The following is a 16,944-nucleotide window of genomic DNA, read 5'->3' as shown; positions in this document are numbered from 1 at the left end:
AGTGCAGTGCTCCTTCTGTGTTAGTCATGCAAGCACTGACTTTTTCAGACGGGATCAAATACTGTTTAAAAGTGAATTGAGTTATGAATCTTTCAGAATATGGATCAAATTACTGAAGGTATGTTGGTGTTATACAGAAATACAGTACTTTGTGCATTTTAAGTTTATTTAAAAATAAAGATATGGTTGGTAGGCTGCCAGTATGGGATTGAGGAAAGCGTAGGTTGCCTCCTTGAAAGAAAAGGAAAATAAATTCAGTCTCTGAAAACAAGAATTCCAGTTTTCAGATTAAAAAAAAAAAGGCTTTTAATATGAGAATATTGCATAAAGCTAGAACTGTGTATGTGTGGAAAGAGATGTGAATCTCCAGTGCATACGGTGGAAATGTAATGCAATGTTTTGGTGTGTTCTTGGTCTTCCAGGTACCAGATGAACCATAAGTAAATGAAAAACTCCATTAAATATTATGTTGAATGTCCCACTGTGTATATAACATGGTTGTTAAAATTCCGGTAATATCCGATACTTAGGGAGCAATTTGGTAGCAATTATTTTTCAGTCTTTGAGTATTTATTTTTCTGAGTGTGTGTATATTACATAAATATATGTATATATACACATACATAAATATATATGTGTTTATATAGGTGCAATATACACACACACATATATGTTTATATATATAAAAATCTTCTTGAGAAAGCAAAGCAAATGACTTTGCTCACCATGCCCGGGTGTAACAGAATCCACTTACCCAGATTTTTTTGCTCTGCCTTACTGGAGCAGACTCTGATCAAAGGATTCCTGAGGTTTCTTAGTGGTGTTATTGCTGGTTTTCTTTGTTTCCTCCTTTCCACCCCCGATTCCAGCACAAGCTAGCACTGCTGCTTTCCTGTCTTGACAGGGGTGAGCAAGGAGGTTGTTAGCAGGTTTGGGAAGCAACAGCCAATGTGCTTGTGCAGCAGACGAGTTAGTGAAAGGAAGATGTGGGCTCATAGCTGATTTTGTAACTTAGTTTTACACAGTCAAATGTATAGGTGGGACCCTAAAGAGTTACTTATTCAAAGCAAACAAAAAAATAACTCTAGTTATTACAAACCAGCTATTTTGATGTTAGTCTATGTTCTCTAACAACTGAAAACCACTCTACTTGGGTAGAAAACATCAGAATAGCTTTTGGGCTGTTATTTTTGATCGTCATGGAAGGAGCCATTGCATACTTCTCCAGAATCATAAGCCATCATGTAAAATTCCTGTTAGTAGGTACCATTCTTCTCTGTCTGTTAAAAAAAAATTAATAAAAATAGTAAAATGAAGAGGTTATTACTAGCTGCCTGTCTCTTGGCAAGTGTTCTCATGGCAAAGTAGAGCTCGTGCTGGCAGAGGAGCTTTTGATGTAGAAACTGAGACTACAAATCTGATGTAACATTTGCAGAGTAGTCCTTGAAATGATAATTTTGGATACCTGGCTGCAGGTGGGAGTTGAGTATTCTGGAGTAAGGGGTAGGGTATACTAGAAGATGGTAAAATACATAGTTGCTGTTAAAATGCAAATAATTTAGATGAACAAAATTGTCAAAATTAAGGGAAGCCCAAACAGGTGTTTTTTAAAGGAAGGTATTGACATGATTATTTTTTTTCAGGAGTATTGATGGTAGATGTACTTAAATGGCAGTTTCAGTGGAGTGCCTTGGCCTGGTAATGAGGCAGTAAGCCAACTCAGGGTGCTCAGCAGGCTGCAGGACCAGCTGGATGCTGACACTGCCGCAGAGAAGTGGATGAAAATGTGTGTTAGAGTATGGTAGCCCTGGCTCTTAATTACCGTGAAGCTGCACCTTTAGGCTAATGCTGCAGTAAATTCTTTGTGAGGGCTGCCTTTTGCAGTATTAGGAAAAAACCAACCCAACATATGTCTGTCAGGACTTGGTTCCCCTTTCTGTCTCTTTGAAATGTAAAATTAAATTTTGCCTGTTTCACTGCTTCAGGGTTCCTCCCTCCCTTTGTTCTCTGTTGCTCCCTAGTTTGGATCTTCAGCTGTTATCAGATGGCTTTCCAGAAACAAAGGGTAATGCTTATTAATGTTCTCAGAAAGTGGGGCAGTCATACTGGCTTATTTACCCCTTTGTCCTACTGTTCCGCCGTTTCACTTTCAGTGATAATTTAAGCTTCAACTCTTGAATAGTTGGTGTTGCTTAAAATACAGTGTCTTGGAGCAGAAAATTTGTATGAAAAGACTCTTGCTGTTGTCTTTGTTCAACTTGCTTTTGCATCTGTGAGGATTTGGGTATGTCAAGGTGCTGGTTTCGAACCAGGTCCATGTCTTCCCTTAAAATGCTAAATAGTATTCATGTTGCACAACTTAGTGCATTGCAGTAATAGAGCTGGTTTTTGGCACAACAGTTGTATAGATAGATGAGAAAACTGGTTGTACCATACCTCTTCAAGGGAGGTATGAAGTGGCAAAGTGACTTGACTTTTTGTCTTGCAATTTGCTGGATCTCTCTGGCTGCTGGTAGCTTGAGTTTTTGCAGTGGGTAATTTCAGGACAGCGTCACCTCAGCTCTGTTGGTAAGTGTTGTCAAACTAAGAAGGAAGAGTAAGTAAGAATGGGACAAGTGTGTTAAAATTGAAACTTCCTTATCAGGTGACCAATGGTAGTATGTCTTAACCACTTTTTGTTAGGCTGTCTTCTCTTTATTTTGGCCTCTAGTGGAGAGTACCTAATGTGAACTCTATTTCAGTCTGTCATATATGCACGTTGACATAAGTGAACCAAAGGAACGTAGATTTTGGAGTGGAGACCTTGATGTGTGATTTGCCATGTACTTTTGAATTACACTCATGTAAGAGTCTGGTAACCTCCTTAGGACACTGCTTAACAGGTGTTTGTGCTGTTGATGTAAATACAAACACCTACGTTTCCCTGTCTATATTCTTAAAGAGTTTTGGGTTTTTTTGGTTTTTGGGTTTTTTTGTTTTTTTTTTTTTTTTAAGAAAAAGATGAATTGGATAGTGGTGCCTGAGGGGTCAGGCTTTGCACATTCTGAAGGAAAAATTCTCTGACTTCAAAGAGCTTTCAAGTTCATTAAGACTCTGGCTTCTATGCAGTTGAAGATCAATGTAACATCTGATTGTGCTAGTGAGTTGTGAACCTAGGAGAGACTGAAGGGCAAGAGGAAGCTCACTTCTGTGGCAAGCGATTTGTGATGAAACATGATCTTTAATTTTGCAATTTGACTGAGAAGGTCCTGAGGGCCCACCAGCCTGCTCAGCTCGGTGGCTTGCAGCAATTGTAGGCATGTGTGGGGAAATTATTTAAACTTGCTTTATTGTTAATCTTCAGTTGCCCAGGAATCGTGTGGAATGAAAGATGAGATGAGAGTTTGCTGTCTTGTGAAGGAAACAACCTTTTTCTGCTTGTGATGGGGTAGGGTTGTGTGCCTGCTGATGTCTTTCCAACTACATTACTGCCTTGCCTCTGTAGTAAGTGGTTATTGGCAAGAAAGAGGGACTGGATGATCTGTCTCTACCCAACTTAACTCTGACTGTTTCAGAGTGACTTGCTGCGTATGGTGTCTGTGGCTTTTCACTCATGGCTCCACTGTGGTATTTGTTCAGCATTGCTCTGGTGGCTGTCTGACTGATGCCTTTTGGTTTCTTCTGTCTGCTGAAGTTTTGAAGCTCTGCCACATCCGCAGAAATGGGTCAGGGTTTGCTTTGCCTCTTGTAAAGATGATTCCATGCCTGGGGCTGCAAATCTTGCTAGGGTCAGCCTAAATTTGACTATATAAAACATGTGGAAGTGGATGAAATAAGACATACTGTTTTTTTGGCATTGCTAGAGAATGACTGGTTGGTAAACATGACCAAATAAGTATCTCTTCAGGAGATTTCTGAAGCTTATTCCACATCCTTCATTTTTTTTTTTTTTTTTGGAAGGTGAGATGGCTAACTCCTAGCTATTTTTTTTTTTCCTGGAAGAAGGATTTGATTGTCACAAGTGTGCACCATTCTTAATTGAAAATCCACTTAGGTGATCAAATTGTGGTAATATATCCTGATTTGTTTGAAGCTTTTTTTTGTCTTTCTGTAGGCATCTTCAGTGAGAATACTGATGACAATCTCACGTATAGTACAGCTATATATTAGATAGTAAAATAAGCAATTCAATCTAATAGCATTTAGTGTAATGGCATTAACAAATATTTAACTTCTGGAATTACTCTGGTATAGATACTTGGAATTTGAGCAGAGCTGGCTCCAGTCATATTTGTGGAAACAAATACTGTGGATGCTTGCAAGTCAAACTGTGATGGTACTACTTAGAAAACGATGCAAGGGCTATCTGAGTTGTAAAGCCAAGCAGATAGGAATTGCTAGAATCACAGCTGCTGTTTCAGCCTCAGTTTTTTTGGCCCTTGTACTTGCCTGGTGTAACTGGGTGATGTAGGAGCCCAGAGGGAAATGCACTGTGTGCTCAAGTAATTAAAGTCTGTAACATAATGCATACACATTGGGAGACAGAATTAAGATTGCACTATCACCTGTACATCTTGCATCTGCTACTGAGTGCGTGACTAATTAACTGCTCCCCACCCCCCCAGAACCCCCAAAAAAGCATTTGGGAACTGAACTCTGGCTGATGCTGGCAGCTGGCTGTGTATGCTGAGACTCTGCAAGCTATAGTGCTACTGCCTTTAGGGACAGTTTATGATAGCTGGCAACAAGAAAAGATAATGCTTCAAACTGACATGCTTAATCTGGTGTTTAAAGCTTCCTACTCAAATAGCTTTAAAATACATGCAAACTTAAAATACATATTCTTCTAAATCAACTCCTAACGTCCTTGAGAAGATTCTCTTTAGACTACATCTCAGTCAAGGTGGTATTTGCTCATCCAGACAATTAAAGGCGGGTCTGTACTGCCAGAACTAGTTTCCTGCTGAAATTCAAACATTTGTTTTACCCTCCCTTTGTTGTTTATGTGATTAGTGAGTCTTTAGAAAACAAGAAAACCTGAATGTCATGAATAAGGAAAAGAGCATTCCCATTCTCCCAAGCAGCCCCTGTTTGCATTAAAAAACAGATGAATCTGTTTGGATCAGACTTAACAAAACAAACAGAGCGTACTTTGGATTAAAAACTAAGGGATGGTAAATTTGCCTCGGAATTAAAAAGTCCCAAGTAACTGGAAATTATGACTTCATGGTGCCTATTAGACTATCTGAGCTGCCACAGGACATATCTGGGACATATTCTTCCTATGAGTTCGTTGCTGTAATTTGTAATGGTCATGTTGTAGTCTTCCAAATGTCAGCATCCTGTTTACTTGCTTTTAAGCCCAACAGTTATTAAATTTAATGTCTCCAGTTTGTGCTTTTGGAAGAATGTAGCCTGTGATACGTCGAATGGATACCTCCCCTGGCTGAGCTGTCACTGATTGTTCTGCAGTTCTTGATTTGTTGGATGGAGATGTTAAATACAGTTACTAGTAAAGCAGAAATAACTTAGATTTGTCAGCCTGTGCTGGAGAAGTGGACCTGTTGTTACATTAAAAAAAAAAAAAAGATGGGGCTGCTTGAAATTAAATTGGAATATTGCCAATATAAGCAAAAATATAATGGCTTATTTCTAAAGGTTGTTCTGGGGTAAGTGCTAACTTGTCTCCTCCGTGAGTTTTCCAGCAAGGTTGGTAGTGATACCTTTGGGTACCTTTGGGGGCGTAAGGTGCACAGTTAATTTTCTGTGTAATTTTAGGGATGGTTTTGTCATGTATAGATTTATATTTGGCATTCTGAACGATGCCTGAATATGTAGCTTGCTACCGGGTTGTATGGAATGAGAAGTGCCCGTGGCATGGGTGCCATTTGCAAGGTCCTTCTCTAAGGAGCAGAAGGGGTTCTCTCCTGCACAGAAATAAGTGTAATTCCTGAAATGCCTGGCTTTGTTGCTTTGCCCACACCAGATGACTTCCTCTGATCTTTATTAACTGAGTGCTTATTCTTGTTTGACATGCAGCTACATTACTGGCTGAGACTGAGGTCTATATTAAAGTCAAATAAGTGCTTTGTGTATGTTATGTCAAACTTATGAGGGGAGTTTATTACTGTTTCTGGGAGCAAGATAACTTCTTGAGAGACAGAAATAATGCACTTAGTTCTGTTATGCTGAAGTAATGATACTAAACACTGTATTACTGTGAGTTTTGTCTCAGTTTAAAATGTCTTGCATCAGTGTATTAAAGGATAGACTACTTGGAAGATACCATTCCTGGAGCTCTTTTCCTCATTTGGCCTTGATGTTGGCCTATTACACTGCATTATAAATTACCTGACTATCTTTTTTGTATCCTACTGTTTGAAATACGCAGGAGCATACTTGTAGGTAGTTGCTAAGTTCAATTGCCTAATGTTTGTGATTAAAGTCAAAGCAAGAGTAGTGACTTAAAAACATGGGAGTGGTCTCCTGACATGTCACTTGGTCAGAACCTTGTGGCCAGTAAGTTAAGCAAATGAGTTCTGATTATGTTTGCCTGTTTTTTTTCAGCTGCATTCAGTGTTTCTTCTCCTTGTCTGTTGCACTTAAAGCTTCCATCTCTCTCTCTTGTCCTGTCCCAAGTACATATATATGTTCCCCTGTAAAGGCTGTGATAATGCATGATGGTTGCTGCCTCTCAGATCTGCCTAAATTCACCTGGGAAAATAGTATTTGTGCTGGGTGCAATGCAGTTCCCTGTCTTAGCTATGAGGTGCTATGATAGTAAACTACCACAGTAAAAAAAAATAATAGAGATTGTAGTACTTACCTGAAAACACCCACAGCATGAAGTAAATCCACTGGTCAGTGCTTGGAGCCCTGGCCCAGAAACAGCTGTCTGTATGGTGGTGAGCAGTGAACTCTATTACAAAAGATAGTAGTGGATGGGTCTGTGCCTCAACATTTGCTTGGTGCTAATTTTTTTTCTCTTCTCTCCCACCCTTAATTTTTTTTTTTCTGAAGTTAGTAAGATCAAGCCACATTGCAGTCTTCTGGTGAAAACACTTGTCTTCTGCTGGCAACATCTGAGGCTCAGCAAAGAAATGTTGCTTAAATGAAAATAAACAGCAGCGACTGATCCCAGGGACAAGCAAGGTTTTTTGTCTTGGGGCACAAGTGTATCAGCATACCAGCTTGTGTTAACTTGGAGGAAAAATAGCCCTAGACCTGTAGTCCTCAGGGCCTGTGAAAAGAGATCAGTGCCCTGTGCTTGGTAAGATAAACACCCAGCAACTTTTGTATGCTTAAGCTTAAGATAGGGACAGTAGTGGTAGAGGGTGTGGTGGTAGGTGTACGTCAGTGTTTTGCATCACCCTGTGGACGTATTTGTGTAGTTTGAGCTTTGAGGATTCAGCCTTCTCCTTAAGGTCTTTAAAATGGGGCTTAAACCATAAGCTAGTTAAAGGAATGTGTCAAATTGAATTATTTAGCATAAAGTCAGTGTGGATTTGGTTTTATCACCACCTTGGTCGCTGCCCAGTACAGTGCTGGCATAAAGGTGTCAGAATTGTGGCTGGTACAAGCCCAGGAGAGGGTTTTAAATGTACCTATAAAGGCTGTGGAACACGGGTGCATTTGAAGCACACTGGTGATCTGAGTTTGCCCATTTGAGATTTCTGTGATGAAAACTAAATGTAGCAGAAACCCGCGCTGACTAATTTTAACATTCTGCTGCTGCATGAGGCTCTGTCTAGAGTTACATGGCATTGGTGGTCATAGCTGAGGCTTGCCTTGATGCTTTAAAATAGTAGCTGGACTTCAGGTCTGGGGTTTTTTTCCCTCCCTGGGTGTATTAATATTACAACACTAAAGGCATGTATTTTGTGATACGTACATTTTGTAGTTTCTGTTGCAAGATACTCTCCCACCATGGTTAAATGTGGATCTCGGTGCAATGAGCTGAGCTAACTGCAGAGCTCTGTTAACACCTTAAATAATGTTTTATGTTGCTTCTGACTGCACTCCTGTGCATTGCGTGCTGAAGTAAAAGCAAAATTACCAGCTTGCCCTAGTCGCTCCTGTGCAGCGCCTGTGGTATTGCTGTGCAGCTGCTGCGGAGTTGAGGGACAGGACGTGAGTGATACGGTCAGAAGTAGGGTAGGTGCAAGGGGGTTAGGATGGGATGGTTCCTACATGCAATAATAATCATTGTAACCTGTGCTTGTGTGGATATAGATCTTTTGGTCTGCAAAGCCTGCTGAACCATCCTATAGGCTATCGCCTACACCTGTAACTAGATCTTCGGGGAGAGTGGGGGGAATCTGGTCAAGGGGATGGTTTTAAATCCTCTTAGCAACACCACTGCAAACTGGTGACAGTCATGTGATCCCATAGCAGATAGTATCCAAGGCTTCATTTGAACCCTGCAAAGAACTACTCCTTCAGGAATATAAACCAGCTGCTGTTCCCAAACTGTTGTTTTTCTCATGGAAGTTGAAAAGAATGTTGAAAACAGTAAAGCAAATAAAAAAAAAAATATTTGATTTGTGCATTGTTTGTGTAATGTAGTTACAGAATGAGTTGTTTTGGAGGAAATGAGGAAGTACTATCCGGTCTGAGCTTTTTTTATACTTTACCTGATACAGCTTAAAAAGCTTTGGGAATATGATGCAGTGTAGTAATCCTGTACAATCTCGGATCCAGGATGGAAGAACACCCATGTTGCTAAATAGGCTTGATGCTAACAACTATAGTTTAGATTTTTATTCAAGGTAAGACGTAAATTATTCTTAAGAGTTGAGGCATCTTTTCCACTTTTAAAATTTGAAAGAATGGATACCATTTATTTATGTTGGACTATGATAATTATAATCTTCATCTTGTGTGGCTTTTAAATGTGAAGTAGAAATCTTAAACATATGAAAACAAAGACTATAGGAAATTATAGTTATGGGACAACTGGAAGTATAAAATGGATGTTCTAAACTGATGATCTCTCCACCCCTCCCTAATGTATTTCAGGTTTATGACTCCAACTGTTGCGACAGCATTCTTCTGGAGCTGCGGGAATATCTGCCAAAATACTTCGGTGTCTGGTCACCACCTACTGCACCAAATGGTACTGTTCTAATTTTATCTGTTAATCCAAACCTCCCAGAAAAATCTTCTAGAGACTGATTTTTGGCAGTTGCGAGCTCTGTGGGACTTTTTTTGGTTTTGGGGTTTTTTTGTTGTTTTTGTTGTGTAACCCACTGGCGTTCCCTCCCCTGTTCTAGTTTGCAGTCCTCTGACTGGATTAGTTTTTTGGAGCCTTTCCTCCCAGGGCAGATGGGACATGGCTGTTGGTATGGCAAATGTTTCCTGAGTTGCTGGATCTGATGCATATTGCCCTGGAGCTGCTGCCTCTGTCTGGGTCATGCTGGAGGAGTGGGCTGGTTGCATTTTTATGTCTGGTCAGGCCATCAAAGCAAGAGGCAGGTGCTGAGTGGGTGTGTAAGGAAGAAAGAAAAAAAAAAAAAAAAAAAAAAAGGATAGGTTGGGGCCTAAGGGGAGGCATTCAAACTGGAATCTGCTGCTGGATCTCCAGAGGTTGGATCCCATTGTTACGCTGTATCATGCAAAGCAGGTACTGGGGAAGCTGGGGAGCTCTGCTTGTCACCCTCTGTTACTGCTTTGAATGGAACAAAGCTCTGCTATCTTAACTTTGTGTTTGTATAACATGTTAGGGGTCAGGAAGAAAAAGATATTTTGGGAGAGCAATTGGATTTTGAGACAAAAGAGATATTATTGATGTATTTAAAACAGAAACTAGTTTTTCTTCTGAGGACTTCTCTTATACTGGGGAACTGGAGCTTCTGGAACATAGAGAAACAAAAGGATGACTCTGAATGTATTTAAATACATGGGCACCAAAACTACATGCTGTGCTCCTTTAATATAGCTGTCGTCTTATGCTGTCACTTGATAGACTTATTTTCAAAAGGGAGTAATAAAACAGCATCCAAAGACACTGTTTAAACTCTGCAGAAAGAAATGCAAGGAAGATTGTGGTAGTACCCAGCACTTTCTTGGCTCAGTTTTGCCTTCATGCTTTCATATCTGGCATTGACTCAAATAGCTGTACTGGAGCTATCTTTTTTTCCTTCCTGTATAATTTTGTGTGTGTTGTGGAGCTCACTTAATGTCCCCTCCAAATTGGAAATCAATTTATTCTATTCATGGTATGATCTTAAGATCTAAAAACGTATGGTCTAGCCAAGATACAGTACTTGAACACATCCTGAGTTAACTTCGGGAATTCACTAGCACAGTGTGCCATGGGGCTGAATTTTGGCAGGTCTCCACCAGGAATCCGCACATAGCCAGTAGGAATCACTGTTTAAAGGAAGAGTAACTTTAGATTTTGTTTGGTCTGCTTCTTGAAAAGACAATGCACAATCAGGAGTCCTCTTCATAGAAAGCTATGGCGGGAGTTCAAACAAAACACTCCATTGCCAACTCTGTTATCTGTAGTATTAATGAGTTTTGATTTCTATCAAGACTACACAAATACATTGGAGATGATGGAGTTTAACAGAATGCACACATGCTGGGTACATCCAAAGTTAAGGAGGTAGTCATTCGTGTTGGAAGTCATTGGTTGGTTAGCAGGTGTTTGCAAATGCGTTTTGCTAATGCCAGGTGCAAAGGAAGACCCATGATGCATTTGTGTGTGTCTGTGCACCAGTGCTTGGTACCAGAGACTAAAAGAATTGGCAGTGTTGCATAAAAAATAGGAAAAGACTGCATAAAAAACAGGAAAAGAAATTTAGAAAAATAGGAAGAAGGGAAGTAACCACACCGAGCAAGGGACATAGAGAGACTGTTTTGGGGAAACCATGGATGGGTTTGTTACCTGTCTGCCCAAATTAACTGTGGGTTAAGCTCTTGCTTAAATGATTGAACAGTATATTTAGCTGCTGTGGTGTGTCTCGGTGACATGAGATGAGAGAATCTTGACATTGGGAGCCTTTGTCAGTCCCTGCTTTACAGATTCTGGGGATGCAGCTCCATATAATCTCTGAGTAGTAAACCAAATAATTCCTTATTGTTCCTACATTGGGCATAGGTGACTTCTAAAAAAACAAATTCAATTAAACAATTACCAGTTACCAAACTGTTTGCTGCATGTTCTGAACTGTACCTATCTTAATTATTTAAGTGTGTGTGTGTAGGAGCAATGGCTTGCCTGGTTTGATAGGACAGTGTTCTTTCTTAATAAAAAGATTCCTTATTTATGAGATAAGGAAGAAGCAGGACTCCTTGGTAGAGTGGTGTTGCGTATGTGTAGCGTCATAGTTGTTATCTTGGGCACAGGGTTGAGTGTCTCAGTAGGTTCATGCAGATATGGAGAGAATCACAGGCTTGTGGTAAGAAAAAAACCAAGAGTAACTTAATCTAGGACCACTCTGACCTTCATCTGTGACAGTCTCTGAGTTTCCATGTGATGGGTGACCAGGAGCTATGGTGGGTAAGTTGAAGAAGTCAAGGAGTTTATTTTCTTGGAGAAATACTTAGGGAGAAGCTTCAGTCTTCTAGGCTGAAAATGCAGATGAGTGGATGGAATTGCTAGCTAAAAGGGGTTAAATGTATTAGGTGTAAATGAGGATATAGGAAGCATGACAGAAAAGATGGACCGATATTCACAGTATCGATAAAATATCAACGTTAAGAGGACAGTTATTTTACAAGTTGCATACCATACTACTGCACAGGGGATAGAGTTAGAGGTGGGTGACACTCGGTCTCCCTAAGCTAATCTAAAATTGGAGTGAGACAGTTTGGTTTGAAATTTGGGTTCACTGGCGTTGTGGGCATTGGGAGTTTATTAATGAAGTGGAAGAGTTGTTATAAAGATGTAGGAGCCATGTCGAGCTTTTTGTATCTCCTGCTGAGAGGTCTGGTTTTTGCTGCCTACTTGTTGCCTCTGCATATTTTTTTTTTTAAGTAACTTTACTGCTGCTCATTTCATACTGTACTCTTGATTTTTATTGCCTAAACTGAGAACAGGGTAGATAAATATAAGCCAGCCTCAAACTTTTCTTTTCTTCCCTTGTTGCTGGGAGTAACTGAGGCTTTCCCCTGCTTATTCATATGTTTTGAGAGATGTCTTGTAAGTTATGAGAAGTCAGATGCTTCAAGTTACTTTGTCACTTCTGATTCCAGTGAGGACTGAGTGCATCAGCATGTACGTGCTGAAGTCTGCAGTGGTTCATGTCATGCATACTTGCTGAATGAATGTTGGTGGTGTTGGTTTGTCTCCTTTGGGAGTGCAATAAAATATGTAAATAGTAAGTGAAGCCACGTCTTCCTGCCATCTTCCCTGCCCCTGAAAAACAGAAAGGCGGAGGGTAAGCCTCTGAGGAATGATTTGTTTAATTTCTTGAGATGTATAGTCAGGATTACCTACCAAAGCTAAAATGCAAAAATCCTTAAAATTATTTTCTCTGTAGGAGATTTTAATTTAACCTGGTTTTAGATGGCAAATGCATGATGTTCAGAAACGCATTGCGTTAGCAGTGTGCTACATAATAGTATAGAAAATCTGAACTGCTTGGAAAATCTGTTTTTTTGTTTAACAAAACAAGGAGAGGAAGGATAGTGTGCTAGTTATCTAGGCTGAGCTGCAGGCTTGTTGATGACCTTCAGAAGGACACTTGGGGGTCAAATCCTCAAAGACAATGAGAGCACCTGACTTCAAGGTGATACCTACCAATGTTTCCATCTGAAGCTTTGTTTGCCTTAGTCTTAATGCTTCCAGATACTGTAGGGGGAAACGTTGCAAGTTGGGGTGTGTGCTGATACTGTGGTTTTGGGGTCTCTTTCAGTAGCCTGTTGAACACAGTGCAAATAACTGAACAGTGCCAGGAAAAATGAAGCATAAACACATGATGCATTTTTTTTTTTTTTATGCTGTACTGAGGAAAAATAGCTTGGTATAATGCTTTATCTGTGGTGGCAGCATTGCTTTCCCTGCAAGGACAAAAAGCTTTTTGAGAGTGGGAGTGTGCGTTGAACAGGTGTAACGTAATCTTAATTCTGAGCTTGCAGTTAGCTTATGAGGAAGATTTAAATAATAATTCTAGAAAGTGTGAGAGAGATGAGTCACTTAGAATAGTTTACAGGCTTTGCCAAGTAATTAGTGTTTCCCATGGTTAGTGTTAGCTCCTAAGTTATTTTAATGCTTAGTTTTTTAAAAATAGTAATTGTTACACTTTTAGGTCAGTAAGAGATGATCTAGCTTAATAGATCTGAAATGGATGGGGAACTGAAAAGTGACAGATATTTAGAACTTCTAAATATTTGGGAGGTGTTGAATGTTGGTGCTGTATGCTTAGAAGAGGGATTTGGACCAGTGAGACAGAGGATGGCAGATGACCACAGGCACTCAGTCATGCTCTTTCCATTGAAGGCATTTGTAATCTTGTCCACTTGTTGTCTGAAGGGAAGTATGCTAGGTTTTGGGAGACTTAAGTTCTTTTTAAGCTAGTTATTTTTATGGGCTCACTCTTTGTTGTGTTATAGAAATAGATGTTGCACACTATATGCAGTTAGATTTCAGGGTTGATAAAAATATTGCATCTAAACAATTTGTACAATTTGTGGCAACTTGCAATTTGTATAATTTTGGTTTTGTAACGGTTTGAGTCAGGAGGTGCTCACAACATAATCCAAAGCATTTTGGAGTTGGTGGTAAAGGAGTGCAGCCATTTTCTGAGATGTTTTTGTATTTCTTTCCCCACCTCCCATGGCATACCTTTGTCTCAGTGCTTTTGAGAGCTAGGCACTGAAAAACTTGAATTTCATTTAGTTGTTTTCTGGATTGTTTTAGAGCGATGACACAAATCTATTGATTACAGTGATTTCTGTAATATGCAAAAAGGATTGAAGTGTGGTGTTTAGATTTTTACAATTTTTGTTTTAATAACAGATAGCTAACAGGTTGTATGGACTCCCTTGGATTTAGTAGCAATTCTCCAAAACCCCACAAAAGCTGTGTTAATATCTGACTGAATTAGATCAGTGTATAAAAACTTTAAACAGAAGATGTGGCACCTGCAGTTCAGGTGATGCTTTCCCTACTAGGAAGTGTATTCTCTATTTGTCCTGGTTTTCCTTAGGGGATATCTAGTCAGCAAATACAGAGTATGTTTGCTGCCTGTGGCTTCTCAAAGTTAAGTATGAGTTACTTTAGCTGGGCATCCCTGCAGTTGCAGTTACCTGGTTTATGGGTGAGCTAGTCTATAATTAATCTCTGGATTGATTCTGTAGCCCAGAGGACATTGGAAAGGACTGTAAGCTGCAGTGACTTAGGAGACTGGATTTTTATAAAGTAGCGTATTAGTTTCACATGCTTTCCCGAGAATGACTTTAAATTAACAATGTGCTTAGTCTCATTTATACATAAAGCAGGCATCTAAGAATTAAATAAAACCTATTTCAGATTGATACATGAGTACTTTGGGGAATTGGGCATTTGATCGTGATGGTGTAAAAAGTGAAGCTTTAAGCAGGACTTACTAAAGTAATAAAAGCGCCTCCTGCTTCTTACCCGTAAGAAAGTGTTTCTGCTTATTAAGTGGAAATGGAATATTGCTTGTTCCCTTTATCTTGACTTGTAACTGGTTTTGTTACCTGTCTGTACAGCAGACAAGTAACTTAAAACAAGCCACTGTCCCTCTTCTCTCTTAAAACTTGAATTCATTTTGCTTTCTTTGGCAATCTCATTTTAGGTTATGCTGCAGGAATGGGGAATACTACAATAGTTTTGTGTATTCAGATTGCCCTAAAGCCAAAGAAACACACTGATGTAACAGGCTGTACTTGAAAGAAAACCAAACTTCAATGTGAAGTTTGTGGCTGATAACAGATTGATTTGCAGACACTGATGGGAAGAATGAGATGTGTGTTAATGCTGTGTCTTGTCTTGGTGTCTGTTGTGTGCTGGCAAGTGCCAGAGATCTGTGCAACCTTGTCCAAGCAGAGCTGTCAGAGTCAAGCAGTTCCTGAATCTTGTGTTTTTGCTGTGTTCTGGCAATCGGCACTGTAGATCATGGTGGTAATAATTTCTTGGGTGTACTGGAGAAAAGCATAAACCAGTTTGACCAGGGTTTGGATGGTCCTTTAAATCTTCAGGCACTCCAAGGTTTTGGGGTTTTTTGGTCCACCCACCCTCCCAAAGGAACTTCTGGAAACAGATGAAAGGCAGCCTGGGCTTTGAGGATTGTTTTCCCCAAACGGTGTGCTGTGAGAAATGAGCACAGATGGGAGTAGGATAAAAAGAAAAGCGAGATGCATTTTGACCCCTGTGGTGTACAAGTCTGAAATTTTAATTTAATTTTTTAATTAAACAAAGAAAAATTGCAGTTTTAATTCTAGCCCTTTCACACACAGAAAGAGAACGCAGTCCCCACTGCAAAACTGGCCGTGTAGTAACCTGCTTGTGTATGTGCTTATTAATGCTATTTGAAGTATGTTAATGGCATAATAAAAGCTACTCATTCATTTCATCTGAGCAATGATTTGAATTTGAGTGCTAGGTTAGCACACTTTAATTGTATACAATTTTCTAAACAATAAGGCATTTAGAACTTAATGCCAAGAGAATTTGTGGGTGTCAATGACCATGATATTTAGTCTGTGTTCCGAGGCAAATTTGACTTTTAAAGAACTCATATGATGTTAAGCCATGAACTAGTCTCCTTCCTCCACAGAAGCTCAGCAGAAATTATATAATTATTTTGCTTTGACCCACTGTTCATGAAAGTTTTGTCTTTTTAACAGATACGTATCTAAAACTGGAAGATGTGACCCGTAAGTTTAATAAGCCTTGCATAATGGATGTAAAAATAGGTCAGAAAAGTTATGATCCATATGCTTCAGCTGAGAAGATACAGCAGCAGGTCAGCAAGTACCCGCTGATGGAAGAGATTGGCTTTTTGGTTCTTGGCATGAGGGTAAGAACATGTTTTGTTTTCAAATTCAGCTTATGCTCTGGCCTGTTGTCCCACACCACATAGAGCAGGTAGTAGGGGTTTGGGTTTGTTTTGGTTTGGGTTTTTTTGGTGGTTTGTGGTGGTTTTGGTTTTTTTGTTTTTTTGTTTTTTTTTTTAGCAAATGACAATCCTCTGGAGTTCTGTGTAAATAAAATGTTACCTGAATATGTTGGTAGTATTGGTATCAAGTGTTGTGTGAAATATGTTCCAAAAGACTACTCTTGTTCACAGCAGGTGTTTAACTTGGCTGTGTCCCTCCTGGGAATCTGTTTGCAACCTGGATTCTGTATGCGTGTACAAGAAAGGGGCTGGGACTTTTAAACTGAATGTAGCTGCAATTAATTCTTCTTGCATAGCAAATGTTTCAATTTATAATTTTTATTTTTTTTTTTTACTTTTAGGCTTATAGCAGAGTGTTATGTACTGAGCCAGTCTTTGTAATAATGATAAATTGTCTCCAAATTTTTCATGTTGATTTAAAAAAAATAATTTTAAAATGTAATTTTTCTATTTAGGGAAGAGTAAGTTAGCTTTGACAAATGATGCATGTAGCTAGAAATAGCTGCTTATGTTCTGCATTTAAAAAAGCTTTCCATCAGGAAAAAACCTCTTACGTTCTGGAGGAACAGCTCTCAGTTGAAGGTTAATTTCAGATGGATAAGCCCCTGCAGATGCCTGTACTAAATCTGTTAGGTTTCCTTAAGTTAGGTGAGGAGAAAAATGGGAATTCAATATTTGTGTGTTGGCTACTCTAAAACTTCAACATAAAGAAAAGCTGTCCAGAACATTTATGCATCAGAAACAGAGGTGTTGATGTCAGTAATGAATTCCTGATGCAATGCATTTAAAGTAATTTTTTTCTGCTGTGATTGGCACAAGAATAATTTCCTTTTTGATAGGAGATTTTTTTTTCTTCCTTCTCATGTACACAAAG

General features: G+C 39.3%; 1 protein-coding gene across 1 annotated transcript in view; it reads left to right on the top strand.

Annotated features, from left to right (window-relative positions):
* Nucleotides 1–16,944, top strand: part of IPMK (inositol polyphosphate multikinase) — a 44,430-nt gene that overhangs the window by 12,805 nt on the left and 14,681 nt on the right. The window contains exons 3-4 of the mRNA XM_056352937.1: nt 8,998–9,094; nt 15,799–15,971. Coding sequence (XP_056208912.1) covers nt 8,998–9,094; nt 15,799–15,971 — 270 coding nt within the window. The remainder of the gene's footprint in view (nt 1–8,997; nt 9,095–15,798; nt 15,972–16,944) is intronic.

The sequence above is a fragment of the Falco biarmicus genome, chromosome 9 (assembly GCF_023638135.1).
Source record: "Falco biarmicus isolate bFalBia1 chromosome 9, bFalBia1.pri, whole genome shotgun sequence".
NCBI classification, from domain to species: Eukaryota; Metazoa; Chordata; class Aves; order Falconiformes; family Falconidae; genus Falco; species Falco biarmicus.
The sequence above is the reverse complement of the archived record's forward strand: the minus strand, read 5'-3'. Positions and strand labels throughout refer to the sequence as shown.